Raw genomic sequence first — 26,575 nt, forward strand, 5'->3', positions numbered from 1 at the left:
AGCCTGAGATGAGGTTCACTGTAGCAAACAATTTACTTAATCCTACCACTACCATCTTATTTTTTACACCACAGCAGCACTCATCCTGTGCAGACAGACTGCCAGTACTCCCAAGCCTGACTCACCCCATCTTTCTGCACACCCATTCCACCAGCCCCACAAATAAGTATTTAAGCTCCAAAATTAAAGTCTGTCAGTACCAAGAGGCCTGTAAATCTGAAATGATTTAATTACCTTTGTAAACATTATGCAAATACTCATATTCAGTTCACTATAAAATCCTACAAGCATGTTTTAAATGCTTTAATATGCATGTATACACACATGTGGACATGGCCCAAAAGGCTTATTTATTTGATTGCACAAAGATCTAGGTTTTTGATCATAATGAGTATTTCAAAGTAACAAAAAAATCTCATTTCACCCTGATAAACTTCCATAACACATATGAAGTACTAGTGTCTCTCTCCCAGTGTGGTGTCTGTACCTACAAAGAGTGACTACCTAAATTCACATTAATGTCATATCCACACTCATACCACTGCTCCCTGGGGCCTCACATACCAATGTGTTTACCTGTGTGGCTGCCTACCAAGAGGCCACGGGATGGCACTGTGTAACCACATTGAGTGCCTCAGTCACAGGCACTTTCTGCAATACAGATCTACAGCTGCATAAGAACCCAACATACACCATATTAACCACTGTGAAGAGCAAACAGGTTCAAAGGGAAAATACCAGAATACCAGCTCTAGTGCTTACTTTACACTAGATACAAAATTGGTTCAAACCCATGCCTGTTTAATGGACCAAATTAGGCAGTGAGGTCAGAAGGATTTTGGCCTATCATACACACTCCAACCAGCAGGTACCAACTCTTAGATATGGGTGAAAATAGTGCATTATAGCCTTGCTTAGGAGCTTATCCAGGCTCTGCTTTACCTGCTTGTCAGATTACCTCCTCCTCAAAGCTCTATTTTGCTATCTACATCTTGGGCTCACTGAAAAAGAAGTACAATAGCACTTAGGTAAAACTAGCCTTTATTACAATACAGAACTATATGAAATTGGATCTCAAACTTCAGAGCACACATTAAACATCATAAATTGGAGGTGGCATGTCAATGATCTCATCAAGGGTAGCAAGGAAGTCAGCAGTTGATTGTAGCAAGTCTGAAAGTTAGAAAAAAAATCAGATCAGTCTCTCAGACTCAGAATGCACACAAACATAAGCTAGCTCCCAGCAGCCCAGCATTAACTTGTTGAATAAGCAAGGGAAATACAGCTTCATTGTAAGCCAATGCCACCTAACTGATCAGTTTGCAATGCACCACAAAAAGATGCTCAGTGTATTGCTTTCCACTAGGTAGAGTTGATTTTCTCCACAGTGGCTGGTATGGGCTGTGTTTTGAATTTGTGCTGGAAGCAGTGTTGCTAACTCTAGAATGGTTTAGTTGCGTGAGCACTGCTCAGCAACAGAGTCAAGGCCTTTTCTGCTTCTCACCCCACCAGTGAGGAGGAGGCTGGGAGGGCTCAAGCATCTGGAAGGGAGCACAGCAAGAACAGCAGACCCCAATGGGCCCAGGGACATCCCAGACCATATGGTGTCATGCTCAGCAGACAAAGCTAGGGGGAGAACAAAGGAGAGACACTTGGAGTTATGGCACTTGTCTTCCCAAGCCACCATTGCATGAGATGAAGCCCTGCTGTTGTGAGGATGCTGAACACCTGCTTGCTGATGGGAATTGAATTAATTCCTTGTCTTGCTTTTCTCAAATGCATGGCTTTTCCTTTAGTTATCGAAATTGCTTTTATCTCAAAGCACGAGGTTTTTCACATTTTCTCTTCTGATTTCTTCCCCATCCCACAGCAGGGGGAACAAGTTGTGTGGTGCTTGGTTGCAGCTGGGTTAAGCCACAAGTCCGACAGCACTTGAGACAATTGCCTGAACTGGCAGTGCTGGCCAGGTACACTGAGCTTGGCTACACAGAAGAAGCTGCTTGATACTGGTGCACTGCTCTGGTAGCTCAGACAGCAGCAGCAATTCACTGCTGCAGCCAACTGGCTTTTTGCCCTAACCACTGATGAGCATTGTGTGTAATGAAAATCATGCAAGCTTCCACTTACTGGATTCCCATGAAAGCTCTTCAGTCTTCCCTGGTGAAGAAGCCATGTTCACATATCTGTCATATGCCCTCTCAAATACCATGATGGGAATGCCACACAGGTTGATGTTTAGTTTGTCTTCTTCAGGAAGATCAAAACACTCAAATTCTGTTTAAGAAAGATTGTTAAGTGTGCAGTTATCTGGGAAGCTGCAAACTTCTAGACTAAATTAAATAGGAGCCAACCACAACAGTCTCCTCTTATGGGGTATTTACTTGCAGTTGCACCTTTCAGTTGTCCATGAAATCCCGTACACCAACCCTGATGCAAACACTAGGCTGCCCAATAGAACTGCTAATGCACAGCAGTTAGTAACTTCAGCAAGCAAAGCATGTATGTTTCACCACCACGGCAGGCTTTGGCACAGTAGTTTGCACACATCCACATGAAGATGAAAGCTTTAAGGGCACACTTTGAAGGACTGAGAATATCTGAAATGGGTTGGCCAGAACAGCTTTAGAAGTTGCATCTTCAACTATTATATCCTAGTGCAGTAGGAATCTCTTCAGTTACAAATCTTGGCACGCTTTTCTGTATTCCTTTGAATAGTCTATTAGTTATCTACTAGTCACTATTTAGTGAACTAAGAAGCTAATACCTGGTTATTTGGAATGTGTTTCCTGTCACCACAATAAGAGACTCAGAATAACACATCTGAGGCACAGCCATTACTGTCAGAAATACTCAGCTCGTTCCTGTTAAAGTATTTCAGAAGCAGCAAGCACCCTTGTGTTTCTGAAAGGACTCAGGAGAAATGCAATGCTGGCCTGTGTGCCACAGTAGCTTGGACAAATTCTTACACCACTCATGAAAGTCTTATTGTTAATTTTAATAATTACATCCATAGTTCTTACCTTCAGGATCCAAAGGAAACATATTTTCTATTTCTGGCCAATCTTCTTCAGCCACTGTATGGCAGCTTTCTAATCCAGTCTGTTAGTCATAAAAAGAGGAAGTAACATTATTTGAGCTGCTGTAGAATATTTTGTAGGGGCTTTCTTGTGCTGTTCAGGTCTACATACAAGCATACCTGTCATAATTTTCTCAGTCAGCCCTCAATTCTAATGTCTTCAACACAAATAATATGAATATGGGCAAATGTTTCAGCTGAGTTTATGTAGTGCAGTACTATATGTGGTGGTAAGATGACTGCACTAGAACAGGTAACTCTTGAGGTGTGGGTAAGACATTAACTCAGACTATTTTCTCTAGCACCATCTACATAGGTGCCCTGCATTTAGGCAGAATAGAGTTATTTTTCTTCCTAGCAATTCTGATGAACCCGTGTTTTGGATTCATGATGAAAAGCAGCTCTGTCAGCTATTGCCAAGCAGTGTTTGCACAGTCCAGGCCTTCTCTGCTCCTCACACCCCCACCAGTGAGGAGGCTGGGGTGCACAGCCAGGCCAGCTGACCCCAGCTGCCCAGAGGGATATCCCATACTGCACGGCATCTCCGCAAGGAAGATTGGTGGAAAGGCAGGGCTACCACTGCTCTGGGACTGGCAAGGCATTAGTCAACAGGTGGCAAGGAATTGGTTTTGTTTTTCTTTGAGATTTTTCACTATTAAAATGCCTAAATCTCAGCCCATTATTTTTCTCACATTCACCCTTCCAATTCTCACCCTCTACCCCATCAAAGAGGGACTAAGGGAGTGTAGTGCTTAATTACACCCCAGTTAAATCACAGCAGGTACATTATGGATTTCCCCTCCTCCCCAGCATAAGTGTGTTGTACTCACTTTGTTCACAGTGCAAGGCTGACTTTTCTGTATCAGGTTATCCCTCTTGCTCGTGACTCCTTCAGCTTTATTCACATTTCCAAGAGCCTTTCTGACAGAGCGAGATGCGACTGGAGAAGTACCGATTGCTTTTTTAGGAAGGGGAGTGTTAACTTGTGTTCTTTCAGCTAAGACTTTTGCTGGAATGGGGGGAGAAGAAAAAAAGCTTCAGCAACCCTAAAGCTTGCCTAAGCAAACTTTAGCAACCCTAAAGCTTGCACATGCTGGAAAACTAGCTGTCATGGAAATCACTGTTCACCATCTGTAACTCATAAGCCACACTTATGACAAAAGCACAGAGTTATCTTTAATTTTATACCAACTGAGGAGCTTGGAAGAATTGGTTGGGTAAGTGGATTTATTAATAGAAACCTGTTATCATTAAAAGCAGTGACTAACAAAATGTGATTTATGCCCTTCACTTGATCCCTTACTGGCTCAGGGCAGCAAATACGCACAAGATCCTGAAGGGAGCTTCAGGTGACTCTTGGGAGCAGGAAGGTCACTGTTCTCCTGATCAACAAAGATCAGAGTTGCCATCTTCAGACTGATGAGACTACCCTGTAGAGTCCATAGAAAAAAAAGGGAAGGCACTTCTTGTCATTTGTCTCATCACAACACACTTTTTAAGCAAGCCCCATTAAAAATAGAGCTGTCACATATGGTCTCCAGACAAGGGACCAAACCCCTACTTCCCACCATTATACAGCAGCTCAGCAAAAGCCCCTCAGGTTTGAAGGCACTATTAGTGCTCATCACTGCCTTTACACAGGTGAACAAGCAATTCCCCATTAAAGAGAGCTGCAGGAAAACTCAGAACCACAGTCAGTGAGGCTGGAAAAGATCTCTAAATAGTCTAGTCCAACCTAAACACCACCATGGCACTGAGTGCCACACCCAGCCTTTCCTTAAAGGCCTCCAGGGACAGTGACTCCACCACCTCCCCGGGCAGCCCTTTCGAATGCCTAACCACCCTCTCTGTCAGGAATTCTTCCTAATGGCCAACTTAAATCCCCATCAGCAGCTTAATGCCATTTCTTTTTGTCCAGTTGCTGGTTGCCTGAGAGAAAACACCGATCTCCACGTGGCTACAACCTGCTTTCAGGTGATCGTAGTGAGAGATAAAGCCCGTCCTAAGCCTTCTCTTCTCCAGGCTGAGCACAGCCCCCGCCCCTCCTCATCACACCTGTGCTCCAAACCCTTCCCCAGCCTTACCGCCTTTCTCTGGACGAAACTCCTTTTCTCTGTACAGCCCGAAGCACAAAGCAAGATTGGCAGTCCCAGCGCGGCCGTCCCACGATCCCTCAGCTCATCCCAGAGCGCACCAGCCCAGGAAAGGCCAGGATAAACCAAGCGCGACCCGCTCCGGAGCACCAGAGTGCCGTACGGGCCAACGGCGCGGCTTTTAAACCGGCCCCGAGCCGCCCATTGGCCGCTTCGACCCACGCGCGGCAGCCGATTGGCTGAGCACGCGCGCACGCGCGGCCGCACGCGAGCGCCGGGGCGGGGCGGGCACGGGGAGGCGGCTCCGCCCCGGAAGCGAGCGCGGCCGCGGGGCATTGTGGGGCGGCGCCGGGCCGGGCAGGTAAACAGGGCGGCGGCAGCGGGCCGGGGGCCGGGACCGGGCTGGGGCCGGGACTGGGACTGGGGAGCCGACAGGGGGGTTCTGTAGGCTCCGAGCAAGTGCTGGCGTCCCCCGCTCGGCCCTGCGCCCGGGCCTGGCGCTGTTTCCCCGCGGTCGTTCTCTCGCGTCTGTTCCGGGGTCGGCGCGGGCCCAGGGCTCGGTTAGCTGAGTGGTAATTCCGTGCTTTCGGCAGTGGCGCTTGTTTTTCAGGCCAGAGGTATGTCAGGAACGCATAATACGGAGTTGGCTCGTTTCACTGGGTGACAAAATCACGTTGAAGAGCTGTGATGTCAGAGGGTATTGATCTGCAAGGATTTTCTTTTGTTTTCTAATTTTTTTTTTTTTTTCTGCTAAGGATAAAAGCCAAAATGGCCTCGGGTGCGGTGGCCAACGCCCCTCCTGCAGGAGGGGCAACTGATGTGAGCCTGGAGGAACCAAAGAAGATGACGAGGGAAGATTGGAGGAAAAAGAAAGAATTAGAAGAACAGAGAAAACTAGGGAATGCCCCTGCTGAAGTGGACGAAGAAGGAAAGTATGTTTTACTAAAGCTATGGATGTTCTAAAGCTGCTGAGGAAAAATGTCTTTTTGAGTTGTGGTTACAGAGCAATTGTGAGGGTAACAAATGATTTCAGCGTGAGTTACTGTAGAAGTAAATAGCTGAACTTTGTGTTTTAATATTCCAGTCATGAGATACTCTCTAGGAAAATGTAGGTTCAGTGTTTGTTTTCTGGCAGCTACTGACAGATCTGCTAAGAAGTCCCATCCATGAAGCTAATAACACATGGTATTTTAAAAGAGAGCAAAACATAGCACAGGGGTCTTTTACAGTGTGCCTCATCTGTTGCCTCTCCCTTGCTTTCCCAGGGCTTGTTCCTTCTGAGAAATGTTGCTATTTTTTTTTTTGCTCAGTAACATTACACAGAATAAGCCATTTGCTTTGGAGTCAGGAGTTTAGGTGAATTCAGTGGCAACAAAGTCACAAAGTCTGTGTTTATCTAACTGAGAATTTACTGTGGTGTACCAACTTCATTATTTATTACCCCTCCTGAAGCACTTGAACTTTAATGAGAAGGTTGTTTGTTAGCCTGAGTTGTTTGGGTTTTTCCCCTGCCACGCGTTCACTGCTCGACATCTTTTGCAGAGATATCAACCCCCATATTCCTCAGTACATCTCCTCAGTGCCGTGGTACATAGATCCTTCCAAGAGACCCACACTAAAGCATCAGAGGCCTCAGCCGGAGAAGCAGAAGCAGTACAACTCCTCTGGAGACTGGTACAAACGAGGCGTGCAGGAGGTGTGCAGGGCGCTCTTCTCAGGAAATGAGGGGTGGGGTGGATTGCACGAGGAGATTTCTGGCTGTGTGCTCCTGAAGGGGGCGGGGATTCTTATCCAGCAGGCAGCACAGGCGTTTGGGCTTTGGGGGAGGCACACGCTCCTGGGGGGCGTGCAGACACGGGGCTGTTTGGGAGCCCCGTGTGAGCCGTGCCAGGGCTGACGCTGTGTTTGCCCCCAGCACGCCGTGGCCACGCGGTACCGCAAAGGAGCCTGCGAGAACTGCGGGGCGCTGACCCACAAGAAGAAGGACTGCATGGAGGTAACCCCCTCTTCATGGCTTTGGGGGCTGTGGGAGCTTAATCTCTGGGAAAAATAGCTGGCTGTAGATGGAATACTGGGCTTGGAACAGCTGTTTTGTAAAATGTTACAAGTAGTGAGAGATGGCCTAGAAATTTCTAAAGAAATTATTAATGAAGAGGGGAAGTGATACAATTCAGTGTGTCATCCATCAATTCTGTTTGTAATAAGATCTGAAATAATAGGTGAAAATGTTATTTTTTTGTTAATTGCATTAACTCAAATGCTGTTATGTCTGTCTTCCTGCTTCATCTCAAGTAGAAGCTACCCCCAGAAACTGTTTTAATTGCTTCCTTAATTGTTGAAAATATAAACAAGAATTTATGGGGTTTGAAGTCAGTTGAGCTGCATAAAAGTACAGAACTATTTGCATTTATTTACAATCAGAGCCTTACAGTGCTGAATTTAACTTGCTTTACAGAAGCTTGATTGATAGTATTTTTTAAAGGGTATGTGAGTGAGTAACCTAACAGACTGATCTAACCATCTTTTTTTTTTTTTCAGAGACCCAGAAAAGTTGGAGCAAAATACACAGGCATGAACATTGCCCCAGATGAGCACGTGCAGCCTCAGCTGATGTTTGACTACGACGGGAAGCGAGACCGGTGGAATGGTTATAACCCAGAGGAGCACATGAAAATTGTAGAGGAGTACTCCAAGGTTGACTTGGTACGTAGGGGCTGTGGTTTACCGGGGAGAGAGTTAGTGTTGGGTGTGGCTGGGCTGGGAGGGGGACACTTGTAATGGGCTCTGTTGATATTAGAGTTGGTGCTAAGGAGAAATGTTTAAACAAATGCATTTTCATGCTGCACAGGCCAAACGTACACTGAAAGCCCAAAAGCTTCAGGAGGAGTTGGCATCAGGGAAGCTGGAGCAAGTGGTGAGTAAACTTTGCTAATCTATTTTTGCTTAGGCTGAATAAATACAAAACAAATTATTTCTGCTTTCTGACTCTTACTCTCTACACAAGGTCTGCCATTAGGTTTTATGCCCTTCAGTAATTTAAAGGTTTTCCTAGCACCAGCATGTTCTGTGTCACACTCAAGAACTTGAAGCATCTTCTTTCAAATGAGAATTGCTTTGTGTTCCCCTTACAGGCAGAAATTCTGTGTGATTATTGTTGTTGCTGAAATTAATGACATGGAATTTTGGGTCAGAAGAGCTTGTTTTCCATGTAGTAATTTTTTTTCATCTACCAAAATGCTTTTCTCCTATTTAAAGATTGGTACGGTCTGCCTCGTGCTGAGGTGTGCAATGACTGTGCATTGATTTAGTAATATTTAATATAAATTGGGATAGGAAAAGTGTTTCCTTAAGAAGAAGCAAATTTAAGGTTTAAGATAAAGGTTTAAGATAAAGGTTTAAGATAAAGGTTTAAGATAAAGGTTTAAGATAAAGGTTTAAGATAAAGGTTTAAGATAAAGGTTTAAGATAAAATCACTGCACAGTGACTTACAAAATGGGGAAATAAACAGAGACTGCTGCTGGTCAGAAGTAGGTTTTTTTAGGCCTCCTTGCAGAGGCTGTGCTGTCCCCTCGTGGGTTGTCACTAGGTGGCACAGTGAGCTCGATCTGCCACCCAGCCCAGACTGTCGTGCTTTTTACAGACCTCCCAATAGAAGAGATTCTTGCTCTTTTCATGCCCGTCCTATGAAGCAAACACTGTTGGCTTCTGTATATTTACTGCTTATTAGTGGAACTGTAAGAACAAAAGTTTGTTTAAGTTTAAGAACTGTCTCTGAGAGAGAGGACTGAGACTGATTTGCACAGTCAGTGCTGCTCTGTGTTCCAGGGCTCACAGCTGTTCCCATCTTCACTGCTGCAAGTATTTTTCAGTTAATGACTAAGCAGGTTAAGAAAATAAAACCTGGCTGTGTTTGTTGAGCTTAAATTCTGCCAAAGTGCTTAGTATTCCTGTAAATCCTGACTAAATTCTTGAATTTAGAATCAGATCTCCTGAATTCTTCTTTAATCTTTCAGAGCTGCAACTTGGTTTTATTTACGTGATATAATATGTTATAGTCTAAACCCTCAATGTTCAAAGGCATAACAAGCTCTAATAACAGCTATAGTTTTAGAATTTGCTGTTCTTGCAAAGAATTAGAAATTTTGTTGGAGATGCTGTGAAAAGTTCTCCCACATGTGTCTGTCACAGAGACAGCTGAGAGCATTCTGCTAGAATGTTATGAGGCAGTGTTTCTGCATTTGGGGCCAATGGTAAATTGTATTTTGTATCCAGCATGAAGCTCTGCTTTGTTTGCCCTTTGTATCCCTGCCATCTTGCTTTTTTCCACTATCTTGTCTTCTCTGCTGATGTGCTCTTTGTTTGCTGCAGAACTCCCCAAGACACCAGTGGGGAGAAGAGGAATCAAATTCACAGACAGTAAGATGATTACCCGCTGCATCACACCACGGGCAAAGAAAGAGCCTGTAGTTAGTGCAACAGTAAAACAAGGGTGGCACGAGGGTTTGAATGTTGTGTCCATGCCACTGCCTACCTCTTCTTTTGGGCAGAGGTTGCAGGATTTCATAAAGAGGCTTTTTGTTTTAATTCCTATGTGTTGTCAAACCATAGAGATGCAAGCACATAACTACATTTTAACACATAGTATATTTTTGCCAAAATAACTTTTCTTAATATCATCGTAGTTATGTTTTGATAACTATTTCCATAGAAGGAAGTGAAAATTCTTTAAGAAGAGTCCTGAAGTGTTGAATATTAGATTAGCCTGAGAGTACACTTAAGCCCAGGTAAACTGTGCCTCCTTGTAACTACAGGGATTGCAGAATTTTAAGGAAAGCACTAAAATCAGATTGTTGTACATGTCTCCAGAGTGAAGGAACTCTTTTAGCTAGAAATTTTCAATTTCTCCTTAGGAAAGAGATCATAACAGTGAAGATGAAGATGAAGACAAATATGCAGATGACATTGATATGCCTGGGCAGAACTTTGACTCGAAAAGACGCATCACAGTCCGAAATCTACGGATCCGGGAAGACATTGCCAAAGTGAGTAAAGAGTTCTGTGCAGATCTTCTTCTGTGTTCCTGGGAGTTAATTTCAACAAATTACACATTCAGTTATTAATGACTTTGTTTATGGGCCTAGGGGTTTGGAAGTTAAGATCTGTTGTCAGATCTGTTCCTGTCCATGTTGACTTCATCGAGGTCATCCTTTTCCACAGATAGAACTTCTTAAAACATGTAAACTGGAGGATACAGGAATAACCTCAGTTCTTTCAAAATCATGAATATTAAGTATCTTTTTTTGTTTGTTTTTTTTTTTCCCTAGTACTTGAGGAATCTAGATCCAAACTCTGCTTATTATGATCCCAAAACAAGAGCAATGAGGGAGAACCCTTATGCCAACACAGGCAAGAATCCAGATGAGTAAGTTAAAATGAGGTCATGCTTGTATATCCAACAAAACTCTTAAAAATTACATTAATAGTTTTATATTTTCTTTTACCTGTATGTCCTTTAGCTAATGAATTTCTAGTCAGTTACCTGTGCACATATTAGTAAACCTAGAAAAAATGTTTATTTAGAAACACATTTTGGTTTAGTATATAAAAGTGGTATTTTTGTAATACTGACTGATCCTTAATCTTCAGGGACGTATGGACCATGGTTTAGTGTAATTATCTGTACAAGGGCTAGGACACTGCTGCATGTAGAGGTGATGCCTGTAAACAATAATTATATTTATGTAAAATATTTCAGTAACCAAATCTTAAACTTTATCCCTTGTTTCTTGATTCTGGAGACTAGCGTGGTAAGTTTGTGGTACCTAACAAAATATTTTAATTAGGAATAAGATCTCCTCCTGTATTAATGGATTCTGCATAGAAAATGCAGTGTGAAAGCTTTGGCACTGTCTAGATAGCTTAATGAAAGCTGCCACAGGCTGGCTTTTGGCTGCACACTTGGCTGTCTCCTTAACCCCCGAGTCAGACACTTGACCTGTGTTGTGCTGTGAACATACAGAGCAAACAGGTTGTGAGTAAAATGTATTCAGAGAGCAGTAATTGGATTAGCTCACTGCCATAAATAGAATGGCAGTACCTAAATGATAGCAAATACTGCTCTTTCCACCTCTCCTTGCCCCCAGCTGGAGTACTGCCAGTCACTTGGTTTTTTTAGATGCAGATGTTTTTGCTTCTCTATCAAGTCATAATTTGACCTTTGTTGAATGTCAATTTCTGCCCCCGTTTTGCAGATTGTAAATGTTTCAGAGTGGCTTTGGGAAGAAGAGAGAGTGGGGAATTGGATTGCTAGCATTTTTTGATCCTCAGTGTGTGTTTCATGTGCTGACTGTGCATCTCTTCAAGGGCTGTGCACAAGTGTCTCACTTTGCTGAGAGCAGTAAAGGTATCCCAGGCTTTCTTAAGCTCAGCTGGGTGTGGACTGAAGAGTCAGAAATCCAGGAGTGAGAATCACTGTGCTGGAATAGCACAGACTGTTTATGTGTATTTAGTGTGTAACTAGGTCCAAGCTTAACTTCTAATGCTTGGCATCTCAGACAGAACTCCAGGGCTGTGTCATGTGTCCCTTGAACACAGACATCACCGTTTTTGAGTGGCTGTCTAATGCTGCCATGGCTTTACAGGGACCAGAGGTTTTTGTTTCATATATTGAGTCAGATGCACCTTTTTCTCCTTCTGTTCTTAACTCTTAATGTACAAGAGAAATTTTTACTTGCCTGTTGCGCTTCTGTGTTTGCATTTGAGAGGAAATCACGTTACAAATGCTAAGATTGTGTTCTTTTCTGCAGAGTTGGCTATGCAGGTGACAACTTTGTTCGCTACACAGGAGATACAATTTCAATGGCACAGACCCAGCGTAAGTGGGCTTTGGGGTTGGGGTTTTTGAAGGAAATTGACTTAAAATACTTAACAATGCTGCTTTCTTGCAAAAGAGGAGTAAGTAAATCTTTATAAATTGAGGCTTTATTTGAAATTGCTTCAGAATTAAAGGATGTAATTTGAATGTGTGTCAGTTTTAGAGTAAGTATTGAGTGGAACCTCTTGTGTACGCAGTGTTTGCCTGGGAGGCTTACGACAAGGGCTCTGAAGTTCATCTGCAAGCAGACCCCACCAAATTAGAACTCCTCTATAAATCTTTCAAAGTGAAAAAAGAAGATTTCAAGGCACAGCAGAAAGAAAGCATCCTAGAGAAGGTAATAGGCATTTATTATTATTAGGGTTTATTTAATAGGAATTCTGTTGAGTTTGAAGTCTGGGTCTTGGGGAACAAGATTACTAATCCTATGTGAGAGGGCATCAGCTGTTCTCAGCAGCTTAGACTTAAAATATTTTTATATTTATACATATGATTCATCAACTGATGAATTTTATTTAGTATAGGGACCTTTGAAGGTCTGCTGTTATTTACATTATTGGGAGCTCTTCCCTAAACTGTCAGAATTTCTCCACTGAAGAAATTAGAATTCCTTTCTGACTCAAATTTTGGGTACAGTCTTTTAGATAAATACTTATTTTATATTTTGCAACTGGTGTCTTGGACAGCTGAAAAAGAATAATCCATTTAGATTTTAACCATGTCAACATTCAGGTTTGGAGGGGGGCAGGAAGTTTTACTCTGGTTCTACCCAAGCTGGTCTTTGACTTGGTCTCTAAAGATTTTCTGCTTTGAGTGAGGAATATCACTGTTGTCATTCTCCAAGCATAAAACCAAACAAACAGCACAACAACAAACCATGTGCACACCAAAACCCCACTAAACTAAACACCACAGTGGCCATAGGAGATGATGTATTTCTGTCTTAACTCTTCACTAAAGATTAAACTATCTTTGTCCACTTTTGTGCCTTCTTGACAAGGTACCAAAGCTGCTGTTTTTTAAATGTTTGTTTAACTGTATAAAAGGTGGGTTTTTCCAAAACTATTATGTGTCATTTCTATTTGCATTTAGTATGGAGGACAAGAACATTTAGATGCCCCCCCAGCTGAACTGCTGTTAGCTCAAACAGAAGATTATGTGGAGTATTCTAGGCATGGAACAGTCATCAAAGGACAGGAGAAAGCTATTGCTTGTTCTAAGTATGAAGAGGATGTGAAGATCAACAACCATACAGTAAGTCCTAGGTTGTGTTTAGAACATGTTTAAATTAAATACCATCCCATTGGAGATACATTACGATACAGTACAATATAATTATTGCACCAAATACATTCCTCCTGGCTTAATGTGACACTCTCCCTTTTCTGCTAAGGAGAAACTTCAAATTGTCATAGTTGTGATGTGAACTTGAGGAGTTGCATGGCAATCTTAAACTAAAGGAGAAGTCACTCTATTCCCCTTCCACTTTGAATATAAGTTGACCACATCCTGTTGTGATTCTCTTTTTTGACAGTGTACCTGTAAGGTTCATGTAAAATAGCAGAAGTATTTCTCTTAGATTCCTTTTGCACTGTTTGATTAACTTGCTTACCAGGACATCAGCTCAGGAGTACATTTAGCCTGCCTCTTACAGGAGTAACTGTGTGGTGTGTTCTCTTGCAGTGCATTTGGGGTTCATACTGGAAAGAGGGAAAGTGGGGTTACAAGTGCTGTCATTCCTTTGTCAAGTACTCCTACTGTACAGGAGAAGCTGGGAAGGAAATTGCTGTAAGTATTCTCTTGTTTATTCATGTGGAAAGAGCAAAAAAAGCATTCGTATTCTTACTTAAGGTTTAGACTGTTTTGCTTTTTGAGGGAGGCTGGTTTTTTAGTGATTTGTGGGATTTTTTTTTGTCCTTCCCCTTTCAGATATGGTCAGTAACAAAGTATCCTTGTTCTTGTCTGTTGTATAGAATGCAGAGGCAAGTTTAATGGAGGAGCAGCCTCAAGAGGAAGAACACATGACAAAACCCAAAACGCTCATGGAGGTAGGATGTTTCCCTTTCTCAGGAAGACAGATACTTCTCCTCAACATTTTATCTACTAACTTCTGTAGAGTCCTAATCAGCCTGAAAATTACTAGACTGCATTATTAGAGCATTAACATCTCAGTTTAAAACTAGGCGCTCAAGTAGGATTTATAGAAGTTTGGATTTAGTAGTTTGGGCATTATTAATGTTGGCAAGTTGAATCTTAAGAGTAACTTGTTTCCCACCTTACAGATCCACCAAGAGAAACAGAAAGAGAAGAAAAAGAAGAAGCACAAGAAGAGCTCGAATTCTGACAGTGAGGGTGAAGAGAAAAAGAAGCAAGAAAAACTAAAAAAGGTGCACTATAATCTTCAGTGGCTTTGTGGCAAAAGGAACATGACATTTTACAGCATCAGTTTTATGAAGCCCATCATGTAGTTCTTGGTGATATACCATGGGGTAGTTTGATGCTAATTTTGAGCTAAATTAAATTTTAAATGCTGTAAGATGTTCTAAAGTCCATCCCCTATTCCTCAGGCAAACCTTCAATAACTATTTAGTTTTGAATACTTAATTTAGATGACTTAGAACATTTCATGTTTAGGCACCTACTACACCTGTAGGTCTATAAGAGATGTGCAGGACACAATGATTTGTGTATTGAAGAAAAATGGAGAGATCAAAGGCAGTGTTAAATCTTAACTTAGCACTTTGTATCCCAGGCTTGGCCCAGGCTCACAGCTGATGTAATGAATCCATGCCCTGTGCCATCCCCAGCTGAGCAGCAGTGTGCTCCCGTGGCCACAGCAGCCTGCCTCCACTGCTCTCAGAGGAAACCTGTTAAACTGTGCTTAATTAAAGCAGGGTACAAATGCAACTTCTTTTCCAACAGTAGTAGTTTGAGGAATGAGATAGCACATAGCATTTAAAAATTAAAACCCAAAACATACAACAAAAAATAATGAACAATTCATTTGTGCTTCCTAGATCACTATTATATTTTAGGTAAATCCTCACTATTATATTTTAGGTAAATCCTGTGAGTTTCTTACTTGAAGTTGACTTTTGGAAAGAGATTACAGTGTCTTGTTTACTAAATAGCATTTTACCGTAATTTTATGTTAAACACCAGAAGATGAGCATTAAGTGAAATGTGCTGTGGGTGAGCCAGACAGATGTGCATTGCTTATCCCACCCTTGTGCTTGCTCCTTGCCTGTCATACAAGAATCTAAGACAAACCTTCATTGTTGGGTTTTTTTGTCTACATTTCACTGCAGAATTTTTGATTCCTTTTGCTCTCATTTCAGGCTCTGAATGCTGAAGAGGCTCGACTTCTCCACATCAAAGAAATCATGCAGCTAGATGAGAGGAAGAGACCATACAACAGCCAGTATGAAGCCAGGGAGCCAACAGAAGAGGAGATGGAGGCTTACAGAATGAAAAGGCAGAGACCTGATGACCCCATGGCCTCTTTCCTTGGGCAGTAGTCTCAGGAGGCATCATTCCAGTACATTAGACTTTTCCCACAGTTGTTTACAACTCTCTAGACACTCGATTCCCTTGCACATGTCTAAAATGGCAGAAGCCTTTCTGTGCTCTGAAGAAATTTGTGAAAGCTTCTTTCAGCAGACATGAGCAGTCTAGTACTTACTGGAATTTTGTAAATGAGTGTGCATGTATACAAATACAGGCACATATACACACACACATGTGTAATATATGCATAGATAAAATACATAAACCTGCCCTGTAAGATCTTGAAGGAGATCTGACTGAAATCCTAAGTTTATTTGGCCAACTAGTATGTATAGATATACATATTTGGCTAACTAATACATAAAGTTGTGATACTGACTAGTCAGAAGAAATGGTCAGCAGGTGTCAATATAGAACAAAAATTGTTGAGAAAAATTGACACAACTACTACTAGAGCTTCTTACTTGTAAATCCTGTATCATGACTGGAAAAGAATACATAGGTTTTCAATTACTTTGCAGCAAGTACTTTGGAAATGTAAAAGTTAATTGCTTTATTCTGGTTAAATCAATATAAAGATCTTAAGTGCTGTCTAGCCTTTTAAATGAAAGGGTTAGGTGAAGCTGACTGTAGTAGTTTTTAAATTCCAGTTGTTTATTCAAATACATTTCCACAGAAATTTCAGTTGTAAAGATCTGAGTTCTTGGGTTTCCTTTTGATAACAGTGTCCTGTTACATGGTGTGACACCAAGTGTCAGGCTCTAATCCCATGTGAGAACCTGAAGCAGCATCTGCTTTGGTTTGGCAATGTTAGTCCTTAAACTGGGAGTTTTCCCCTTTGAACTAATTTAAAGTTGAAGAACTGGGTGAAAAACTGCACAGCATGACTTTAGAGTTGGAAGGCTTGGGAATTACTTCTGTTGAGGCTTAAACTGTTTTTTCCAAGAAAAAACTGCTCTTTTGCACAAATAATTACATACAACACATACCTGTGACTGTCTGTGTGATTTCACAGACACCGAGGACTGAATGTTTTGATTTGGCACATGTAGCTAATGATAGCAATTCTGCACTGGTTTGCAATTTGTTCTGTATTAATATGATAAGTTGTTGTCATCTTATTGCAGAAGTTCCATACTGTTGTCTCCTTATTGCAAAAGTTTCAGACCTTCTTGCTGTTTTCTCATGGGCAGCTCTGCAGAGCACTGACTCCAGTTCCCTTCTCACCCAGCCAACCTGCTCTTTTGTAGCTCTCTTCTTCTCCCTGGTCACATCTGTGGCCTGTTAAAGTCAGGCCTGTTCCTAGTCTTTAGTAATTGACCCAGCTGTGACTCCTTAGGGGTGAGATTACTTTCTACTCTGTCTGTATTTTCTTATATGCTATCCCCCCGCAATATGTGATGCTCTGATTGGTGATCAGAATTTTGAGTATTTACTGTGTGTCTGATCCTTTGCCACTTGAGGTTGTGCCAGTGTGCCCTGCAACTGCTGTTGGCTTGGTCAGTGCCAAGTTCAGTTTTAGGGAAGAGGAGCTGTCAGCAGGGCTCCTTGAGCTATTTACATACCTTTCTCAAAGCTGCAGTTAAATTTTTTTTAGATTAAAGTCTGAAAGACTTTATAAAGGAGGTAATTCAGAAATAACACAGGAAACAACACAAAGGAAATGTCAAGGCTAATTTTGTGGATTCACTGCACGGAAACTTTAATACATCGAGTCTTGACTGAATTTATGTGAAGTCATTGGTTATGGATTAAAATTCAGTCCAAATTTAGGATACTTAGATTTCACCAGTGAGTCAATCCCAAGCACTTGGGGCAATAGTTGATCCTTGCCACATCTTTTACTGTAAAGGAAGAGAGCTCCTTTAAAGGGTTGTCAGGTTATTTATTTTAACCTTGAGAGGACAGTGTGTTACCCTGAGACTTGTTCTTAAACAGCTGCAACACTTATCTGATGATTTAAAAAAACCTCATGCATGCATTTCCAGCTGGAATACTCCAGTCAGATGGATAAACATTTGTCAGAATAAATGGCAGGAAATGTGAAGCAATGCTGATCCACTCAGAACCTTCCAGGAATAAACAGACCTGTCTGGTTTTCATCACGAATATGAAACAGAATTTCTCCTCTTTGGGAGTTTATTCTGGGTGCAGCATTTCATGCATAGAACTGTGTAAGATTATTTCTTGGATCATGAGGTTTTTTGTACTTGCCCCAGTTACTATACAGGCTTTTCCAAGAACGTGAAAGGAGTATGGTCAGAATTTAAAGATAGCATTTTGCTCTTCACCTGCCCAGGAGTAATTATGCATTGGGCTGTCCACTGAACGTAATAAAAGCAGTAAAATAAAGCAGTCCTGCTTTGAAGCAAATGTTTCATGCTAATAATTTTTATGATAATCAACATAAATCAGCAAGGGGTTTTTATGTGGAAAAAAGTTTCTAATATAAAATGATAAATACTTACTTTTAGATCGTCAACAACCTTTCCATGGGTTGGGAAACAAATAAAAATACTTTTTTTTGAGGTGAGTTTTGTGACAATCTGAGAGCCTGTAAAACATAAAGGTTTGACCCAAGGGTTTGTCAGACTTCTATAAAGTTAATAGAAGCCTTTGTACTGGTCACACCAGGCTGTACATTTATTGCTACAGTTGAATTTTCTGGTATCTGAAAACATAAGCCCTTTTTACAGGCCCATTTGTAGAAGACTCAAGAATTAATTACTTTTCACCATACATTGCAGAAACCCAAGCATTTGCAATTTTAAGTTGCTGACGCTGTCAAAACTGTCCTGAGGAATGCCCAGTATCTGTTCTCCAAGCTGCCCTGTTGATGTCTCCAGTCCAGAATCCTGATTTCTGATAGGATTCCTTGGCTTGTGCCAGGAATGGTTGTTCTCCCCTGCTGGGCTTGCTGCTCACGATGGCACATGGCCCCCACTGCTGAGGGATTCATGCCTCCTGGTCCTTCCAGCCTAAGATCAGACACACAGTTGATATTTCTGCCCAGTCCAGGCGTAGTGTGGTTGTTCTTGTGGCAGGTGTGCAGTTTGCTCCTCTCTCTGCCTCCCTCTCCCTTCGCCTCTCCCTGCTCCAGGAGAGCATTTGTAGATGCTCCAAGGCAATTGAATTGTAAGATCATGAGTAATACCTGTTGTGCTCGTGGTGTTTGCTGCTTTAGCTGCCTCCAGTGCTGCTGGGAGGCCTCAGCAGGAGTTAACCACTAAAAGAAGTGTCTCCCTTTCAGGAGTGTTTGGCAGCCCTTGCCAGGTAAATGGCTGTTGGTTCCACTGCCTCCCACGTACACTTTGGTCACTCTTTGATGGTTTTGAATACCTTGGGGTGGGGGTGGGGGGGTTAATTTGGGGGGTAATTGGCACAAATCAAAATCCTGTACTTTCAAGTTTTTTGTAGATAAGCTGAAAAAGTGATTTCTGATACGATTTGAAGCAATTCTTGCTTAACTGATTGATTTGTCAAACTGTGTGTGATGGGACAATGCCAAAAAGCAGTTCCAGCAGATCTTGGCTGACAAGGTTCTCTCATGCTTCTACTTGTGCAAAATTTTGAGTTTTCAGTTCCAATCTTACGAGAATTCCCAACAAACCCTTGACTGCAATAAGTTGATTAACTGGAGGCTCTGTAAGCAGCATCTGTTCCTTGGGAAGCTCAGTTAATATTTCTGCCACGTGGCATTTCCCAGCAAGGGCTGAACAGCCCCACAGATCCAACAGAGGCAGCAACAGAGTCAAGCTCAGAAGTGCATGGATGTGAGTGACTATGGGATGTCTCAGTCCCTCCCTGCCCTTCCTTTGGCACCAGCTGCTCTCCTTTCCCCCAGGCAGATCCCCAGCACAGAGGAGACATCTCAATCCCTGGTAAGCAGCATGGGCTGTGGAATTGCTTTGGTGCATTTCAGAGCTGCCTCGGGGGGTTTGGGGGGGCTCAGTAGGATCTCTTCTACCACACCAATGGAATTTGAGCTTATTCCTGCTCTGCTCAGGTCTCTTGGGCTTAAGAATCTGCCACCATAACCCGAAGTGACCCTGCCAATGCCCACAAAGCTGGCCTGGGGCACAGTTATCTAACACGGGAAATCTGCTCTGGTCGATGGAGCAGGGAACTGGAAATAAACAACTTGCTCCCTTTTGCCTTTAACTTACTGCATGAAAGTGGGTGAACAGCTGTGTAGCCCCAAAATGTCCATTGAGGAGCTTTCCTCAGCTCTGTGTCTGAGAAGCATTGAGTTCATAGCACCTTATATATATAAATATATATATATATAAATATATATATATATATTGCAAGTAATTTTGCCTAAATTATATAAAACAATGGGAAATGGGAAAAGGAATTTGCACATATTAAATAAAAAGGAAACCTCTTCCAGGTTTGTAAGTCAATTGTCATCATTAGACGAAACTAATAGAATTTCACATGGTCTATCTGGGAAAATTGCTTATTTTAATGTATATAAAATCAAATTTGAAAAGCAGAGATCAGTTGTAGCATCTTGTATATCCCCTCATAGGACTTTCAGAACTGACACCTTGTGTGCTTCCTGTTTTCTATTAATAACTTCTTGCAACTTTACCACATGAAAAGCATCTTGAAATTTGTTCCTGAGGTTTTTTCTATAGTGAAAACTCTTGCAAAAGTTGTTTGGAAATTTCCATTGTGCATGGCTTACAGGATAAGGTTCTTATTAGCAGGAATGTTTCCTAGAAAGGAAAATATGTGCTTCCTAAAATATTAAGTGTAAAATGGGTTTGATATCATTCTGTCATCCCAAAGCTTTCCGAAGTTCAAAGGAACTCCAGAATTTAAATGATTAACTGGCATTTCCAGACTCCTGGCCAAACTAACTCTTATCACATCTGAATGTTCTGTTATTAATGAGCCAGGTTTGCTTGGAGCCTCTGAGACCCTTTTTACTGTTTGATTACTAGAATAATATTGCTTTTACTTGTGAAAATATGTGCTCAAGTTGTATTGGGAGACAGCCGGATTTTTTTTTCTTTTTTTCAAAAGCTACATTGGTAGAATCACAGGATGGTTTGGGTTGGAATGGACCTTAAAGATCCCTAGCTTCAGCCAGCCTGCCCTGAGCAGAGACACCTCCCACTAGACCAGGTTGCTCCAAGCTTTGTCCAGCCTTGGCCTCCAACACTTCCAGGAAGGAGGAGTCCCTGCCCAGAGTCCACATTGCAGAGACATACATCAGATCCTGCTGGGTCTGCACATTTAAAAGCTCCACTGCAGAAAACAAAAGCACACAAGAAAGAAATACCTGTTGTCAGTCGTTCTCCTAAATTAGTCTGTTGTCAAAAGCCAGACCTTCGTGTTCTGTATCTCTGCTGTCCCCTGGTAATTTTTGCTTTAAGCCCTCCCCCACTGCTGGGTTGTGGTTTCACTGCTGTACCTTGGTTTGTCTGGGACCATGGCAGAGCTGCCCTGCACTGGATCTGGAACTTCATCGTGTAATGCTCCTTTTTCTTTGACATCTAATGACCACAGGGTTTATTTAGCCTCCTGTAACAAAGCCCCATTGTGCTGGAGTGTTGTGAGGGAAAGCAAAGAATAGCTGCTGCCTTGCTGTGTAACTGCAGTGCAGCCTGCCAGGAGCCCCCCTTGGATTTATTTCTCCAAGTGCAGAGGAGAGCAGCATATACTTGATGACAAAAGCAGGCAGCAGCTGGCACTGCTGCTCCTCAGCTGGACCCTTGCCCCAGGGGAGCCATCATGTCCCTCTCTTACTTCTCTGGCATTTTACAGCGTTTAAAGAAACAAAACATCACCCTTCCTATGGGAGCTGTTTATTTACACGTTGTACTGCTCTTTTAATACCTGTCTGCAAATGAAAGTCCTGAACACATTTTTTAATGTAGTGACAAGTGGTGTTTAAATTCTGCTTTTATAAATACCTGGAAAAATGAGAGCACCCAGCTTCTGAGGAATGACACATTCTCTGAGCAAAATGCCCTGATTCTTTTTTGAAGGCTCTCTCTTTTAAAGAGAAGAGTTTTGCCATTAATCTGTGTGGAATCATTATCAGACTGAGTGCAGATTTCTGGTAAATCTCTGTTTGATGGTAGAGTGCTGGACACACACCTGTGCTCCAGGTACACACCTCTGCAGGGAGCTCAGGGATCCCAGGCTGGAGGGACAGGCCCTGATGCTTTTTATGTTTCATGTCCACACTCCTTTTCATACTGAAGGAAGCTCAGCAGCATTCTCCTCTCTCTTCTCTCTCCTTTCTCCTGACATTGATTCAGAATTCATCCAATTCCTCTGATAAGACTTTCAGCTCAATAAACCACCAGGAAACTAAATAAAAACCCCAATCAGCTTCAGCCAGATCAGCAAACTGAACCAGCTCAGCAGAGTTCAAGTTCTAGAGCTGCAGCAGGCTGGTGTGGAGGAAGGGGGGGGAGAAGGGATGAAGGCAATTCTCCCCTTCCAGCAGCAGCTTGGACTCATTTCCATTGAAATGGCTCGAGCAGATTCTGTTCTGAGGCCCAGGGATCGCTGGTGATCTGTAAGCCATACACAATAAAGTTCAGCTGCTTTGAGAAAAAAATATAAAACTGTGAAATTAATTAAAACCACTTTTCCAGGCTGGCACAGCCCCTTGAACCAGAAAGGGAAAATGTTCCAGTGCTCTGTGACAGGATATTCTCTGAAGGTTTTCCTGTGGGTTCGAAGAGCCCAGACACTGCTGGTATAGTATTTAAATGTGCTCATAACCTGGTTTCACATGGAAAAACAAAATTTGGTGAGCTAAATATTTGTTTACTTTTCTAATGAGGCTTCCAGATATTGTTTGATTGTTCCCACCTAAAAAATCTACCCTTACATATTTCACCAGGGACAAATAATGTAACCTTGCTCAGTCAAAACTCCTAGTGAAGATTTACTTGTCTAAAAGAAGCCATATCAATGTAAGGTTTTGCAAACGTGCTTTCCCCAGCACACAGCTGCTTCCTCCTGCTCCATGCTGCAGCCAAAAACCTGTTCCTTGCAACTGCTTATAGTGCTGAGAATTGGGAAGCCAGCCTTGGAAGAAGCATGAGGAGAGGAAACTCCCCTAAGCTGCTTTGGCTGCAGAACATTTTGTATGAAACCAGGGACTGAAGGAACACGGGGACCTGTCTTTGATCCATGGAACATCAGGATGACTTAGAACAATAGTAGTGACTTTGTCAACCTTTCTTCAATAAACCATTGCAAATTAACTAGATAATAGGCAGTGTAAAAAATAGTTGGTTATGTACGGTTATAAGGTATTGCAGAAGGATTAAGTCCTGTAGGAATTATTGGATTCTAGTGAAAAAATAATGAATTTGTGTCAGTAATGACACTGCCTTAGTCCTCTGTCCTGGTGTGGTCACTAGGTAGGGCAGCCCCATCTGTGAAGAGTGGGGTTGATGAGATCTCTCAGGGATATTATTTTGTCCATTAGGCTGCTGTTACTTGGATGGTTTTGGTAGCTAAACCCCAGGATTTTTATTTTTCCTTGATATCAGTGCTGACCTAGTTCTGCAGTGAGTAACTGCACAGCCATCTGTATCCCAGCTGATGCCAAGGAATGAAAATATCCCTGAAAGGTAACAGCCCTCTGGCTGAGGGGAGTTTAGGGGCAGCATTTGCTATTTGTGTTGCTTCTCCTTTGGACTGCGCCTTTCAGCACCTGGGAAAAAAGGCTGGGAAGGCAGAACAGCCCTGAAGGGCTCAGGGGGTTTGGCCAGGCTGCCCACAGGTCCTCACTGGGGTTTGCTTTATCCTGCCTTATGGGGTTCAGCCAGTAGTGGTTTGGTGTATTCGGGACCCTTCAAGAGGAGAGTCAGTCACAGCCATGAGAAATTATTTTAATGTTGAGTTTCTCTGCTGTCCCTCCTGCCTGAACATATTTCTGTGGTGTTGGCACTGTCCACTGGCAGTAAAGGGGCAGTGGCAGAACATGGGGTGCCAGTGAAGGGGAAGCAGACATCAGCCCTGCTTGTGCTGAGCATTGATGGCTGCAGGTTTTATCCAGAATTGCAAGTTCCCGCTTTCAGGAGCTGCACATGAGTGCAGGACACATCCCAGCGCAGTGCAGATTAGGCAGCAAACCTGTAAAGTAGCATTAAGATGCAAACTTTGGCCTATAATCCTAATTATTGCTTTTCTACTCTCAAGCAGTTTTGTGCAGTGACCGCGGCGGTGCTCAGAAATGAAAGTTGTGCCAATGGCAACCCCTGACATGGTTATCAGGGGTGTCATGAGATTTTATGCATCTCTGAAAGCACCAGCTGTAAAAATTCAAGGCTTTCGTGAAAGTCTTAGCTTTCAGTTAAGAAATCCACCATGTATATCAATATTCTGAGTTGTGAGGAAAAGTTTGAAAACACATGTGTACTCTAAAAGTTTAGGTACCAAAGGACAAGGAAAATGAACGTCAGCTCTGTTGCTTTTATAAAATCCCTTGTTTATTTTAACTCTTGGCCCTTTTTATTATGGTTACTGTAAGTTTGTCAGTTGCAAACCTAAGCAACTTTGTTATTTGTAAATATCCTGACAATACTTTGGTTATTTCCTAGTGGTGGTGAATGGATGGTGGAGCAGTCCTGGCTGGTTCAGGGGTGAGGTTTTTGCCTTGCTTCTGTCATGTTCTCTGGCACTAATGTGTTCCAGTGTTTTTAATTGCCAAGAGCAGCTGTAAATTCTCTCTTTGGGGTGTTCCCATCACATCTCATTCAGCCATTATTAGTCATTACCCACCTTACCCTGTGATTGAATCCAAGGATAGAGCAAAGGGCAATTATTCAGCCCAAATCTACAGGACTTCATGTGAAGGCAGTGGGAAGGTTTTATTGCTAATATTTGTGACACATGGATTTACTGTGGCAGTTGGGGCCCTAAAGGAGGTCCCACCTGCTCCCTGTTAGCTCTGCTCAGTGTTCCACGTGTGAGTGGGACTGCAGAGCCCTCCTGGAATCCAGCATGGGAACAATTTGCCTCTGTGAGTTGCACACCACTAGAGCTGCAGACCAGATGAAACATCTAACAACTTCTTTACAAGGCAACTGGTTTATAAGTGAGGAGGAGCATTTGGAACATGTGATTTATAGTTGGGAATATTTTATCATTGGTGAATGCTACTGTCACACTCACAGTGCTGTGCATCAGTGCGAGTTACTGGTGAAATTTCCCCTGGTTTAGAGCTCAGGCTGGGTGACACTGTGGTGACAGGGCAGTTTCAGGTGATCTGCTGACACTCTGCACCTTGCAGAGGCTTTCAGCACCCTCAGGTTACGCAGGGATTGTGTTTGTTTTCAAGATTCCCACAGTTTTTAATGGGTTTATCCTGACTACAGTATGGTAAGAAGAGTGTTGTTCATCCCCAATTAAGATACAAGAGACACTTCATTGAAGGACCCTTGAACCTGGATGTCTGCACAGCTGTGTCACAGAGACAGAGGTCGGGCACTGTGCTGCGTCTGGAAAAGTCTGGACAGTTCTGATGTGTTGAAATGTCTTTTAAAATCTCCTTATACATATAAGGGCCAAACCTTACAAAGATGTGTGACAAAGCCCAGAGCCAAACCAAACTCCCCAGAGTGAACAACTGCTGCAGGGTTCAGCTGCTGGAGTCCTGGGAGAGGCAGGAGCTGGTGAATTAACTCTCTGAGGTGCAGGGTGGAACGATGGCTTTGACTTCCTCTGTTTTCTCATGTGGTAGGGTGGAACCTGGATTATTCCTGTAGGACTGAGGCCAGGCTTGTCTACAGCACTGTCCCAAACTGGTGATTCTGTGAAAGACCTGCACCAGCGTTTCACTGGCAAAAGGAATGTACAAAGGTCCTGTGCAGAGGAGGCACCACTGGAGCTGCCAGCTCTGCCCCCAGACCAGGGTTCTGCTCATCACTTGGCAGGAGAATTGCTCAGGTTTGCCTTTTTGCAGCATTTTTTTCCTTCTCATTTCTCGGACTGCTGGAAACGTCCCCTTTCCTCCTACTGCAGAACACTTGATCAGATACCAAGCCACTGCTGTGTGAAAATACCATTAAAAGCAATGACTAAACACTGAGTTAGTTACTGAGTAACTTCTCAGGAGCCCTTCTCCATACTTGGGGAGTTACTGAACTCCCCAAGTGTGCTGGTGAAAAAAAATTGAGCTGTGGGATGGCCTATTTGTATACAGGACTTTGAAGGGGAGCCTGGGTGGCTGCTCACAGGAAAACACAAAATACTAATTAAATGAACAATCAGTGAATAGTATTGCAGAGGCTCTTCCTGCTCAGGAGAAGTGGATTGAGACTGCCAACAAAAGGATCCCTGTCCTGTCCAGCTGCTCTGCAGCAGAGCTCCAAGCTCCCTGGGATGGAGAGCAGGGTGGGGCCAGGCACAGCCCAAAGGCTCGGCTTGGCTCCCGCTGGAGACCACTTCTGTCCTTCCCAACGTGTGAAAACAACACAGCCACAGGTCAGCAGATTATTTTTGTGGGAAATGAGGAAGGAATGCCCAGTGTTCCCTGGAGAGACAGCACATAACAAATCATAGAGCTCTGGCCTGCCTGGCATTATCCAGCTTAGTTTGAGGGAAAAAATAGTGGCACAAAATCAGCTTATTTTTTAAGCCCATCTGGAAACTAGTGGGAATTCATCTCACTGAATAAGGCCATTATAAATTATATCAGGCTTCATCACATATATTTGGGGGCAGAAAAAACTTATTGCAGACACTTGAGTTTATTCAGTCACACAACATAGATGAAATCCTTCTGTGTACTTTTCTGAAGAAAATATTTAGAAATAACTTTAAATCCCCACAAAACAAAAACTGTAGTATATAAAACACAGCTTCAGAGTTGCCTTGAGCTGCATTAACTTTTACTGTACAACCCTTTTTCTCTCCTCCTAAGAAAACAGTACATAATCTTTTAAGAAAATAAACTCTAACTCCTTTGTTGGATTAAATCTAACTCCTTTTAGCTGGATTTAATTCATTTTTGTCTAGCAGTGCTCCTCAACTGTCCCAGA

At 42.6% G+C, this 26,575-nt stretch overlaps 2 protein-coding genes across 4 annotated transcripts; one reads left to right on the top strand and one right to left on the bottom strand.

Annotated features, from left to right (window-relative positions):
* Window positions 1–1,024: 1,024 nt before the first annotated feature.
* Window positions 1,025–5,323, bottom strand: PTTG1 (PTTG1 regulator of sister chromatid separation, securin). The gene is made up of 6 exons (XM_038150236.1): window positions 5,161–5,323; window positions 4,404–4,506; window positions 3,907–4,085; window positions 3,021–3,099; window positions 2,128–2,274; window positions 1,025–1,173 (listed from the first exon to the last, which is right to left on the bottom strand). Exons 2-6 carry the CDS (start codon window positions 4,483–4,485, stop codon window positions 1,094–1,096), a joined length of 567 nt encoding a protein of 188 aa, XP_038006164.1. The 5' UTR covers window positions 4,486–4,506; window positions 5,161–5,323; the 3' UTR covers window positions 1,025–1,093.
* Window positions 5,324–5,441: 118 nt separating this feature from the next.
* Window positions 5,442–18,084, top strand: SLU7 (SLU7 homolog, splicing factor). 3 transcript variants are annotated; one of them, XM_038150233.1, is made up of 16 exons: window positions 5,442–5,530; window positions 5,925–6,101; window positions 6,712–6,865; window positions 7,085–7,165; window positions 7,708–7,872; window positions 8,018–8,083; window positions 9,539–9,586; window positions 10,081–10,212; window positions 10,495–10,592; window positions 11,977–12,044; window positions 12,242–12,381; window positions 13,137–13,298; window positions 13,728–13,832; window positions 14,018–14,092; window positions 14,327–14,431; window positions 15,383–18,084. In XM_038150233.1, the coding sequence occupies exons 2-16, from the start codon at window positions 5,938–5,940 to the stop codon at window positions 15,560–15,562; spliced, it is 1,743 nt and encodes a 580-aa protein (XP_038006161.1). In that variant the 5' UTR covers window positions 5,442–5,530; window positions 5,925–5,937; the 3' UTR covers window positions 15,563–18,084. The 3 variants fall into 3 exon arrangements, with proteins under 3 accessions (XP_038006161.1, XP_038006163.1, XP_038006162.1); XM_038150234.1 differs by lacking the exon at window positions 5,442–5,530 and adding an exon at window positions 5,572–5,786 and having other exon boundaries at window positions 15,383–15,562; XM_038150235.1 differs by lacking the exon at window positions 9,539–9,586 and having other exon boundaries at window positions 15,383–15,562.
* Window positions 18,085–26,575: the final 8,491 nt, after the last annotated feature.

This window comes from Motacilla alba, chromosome 13 (genome assembly GCF_015832195.1).
Source record: "Motacilla alba alba isolate MOTALB_02 chromosome 13, Motacilla_alba_V1.0_pri, whole genome shotgun sequence".
NCBI classification, from domain to species: domain Eukaryota; kingdom Metazoa; phylum Chordata; class Aves; order Passeriformes; family Motacillidae; genus Motacilla; species Motacilla alba.

What these genes read in the sequence shown, in the direction of transcription:
- SLU7 (XM_038150233.1), top strand. Translation starts at nt 5,938, where the DNA reads ATGGCCTCGGGTGCGGTGGCCAACGCCCCTCCTGCAGGAGGGGCAACT. An exon ending in CAGGGAAGCTGGAGCAAGTG is followed by an intron (nt 8,084 to 9,538) that starts GTGAGTAAACTT and finishes TGTTTGCTGCAG; the next exon opens with AACTCCCCAAGACACCAGTG. An exon ending in AAGCTGGGAAGGAAATTGCT is followed by an intron (nt 13,833 to 14,017) that starts GTAAGTATTCTC and finishes TCTGTTGTATAG; the next exon opens with AATGCAGAGGCAAGTTTAAT.
- PTTG1 (XM_038150236.1), bottom strand. Translation starts at nt 4,485, where the DNA reads ATGGCAACTCTGATCTTTGTTGATCAGGAGAACAGTGACCTTCCTGCT. An exon ending in GTTTCCTTTGGATCCTGAAG is followed by an intron (nt 2,275 to 3,020) that starts GTAAGAACTATG and finishes TTTCTTAAACAG; the next exon opens with AATTTGAGTGTTTTGATCTT. An exon ending in AGAGCTTTCATGGGAATCCA is followed by an intron (nt 1,174 to 2,127) that starts GTAAGTGGAAGC and finishes TCTAACTTTCAG; the next exon opens with ACTTGCTACAATCAACTGCT.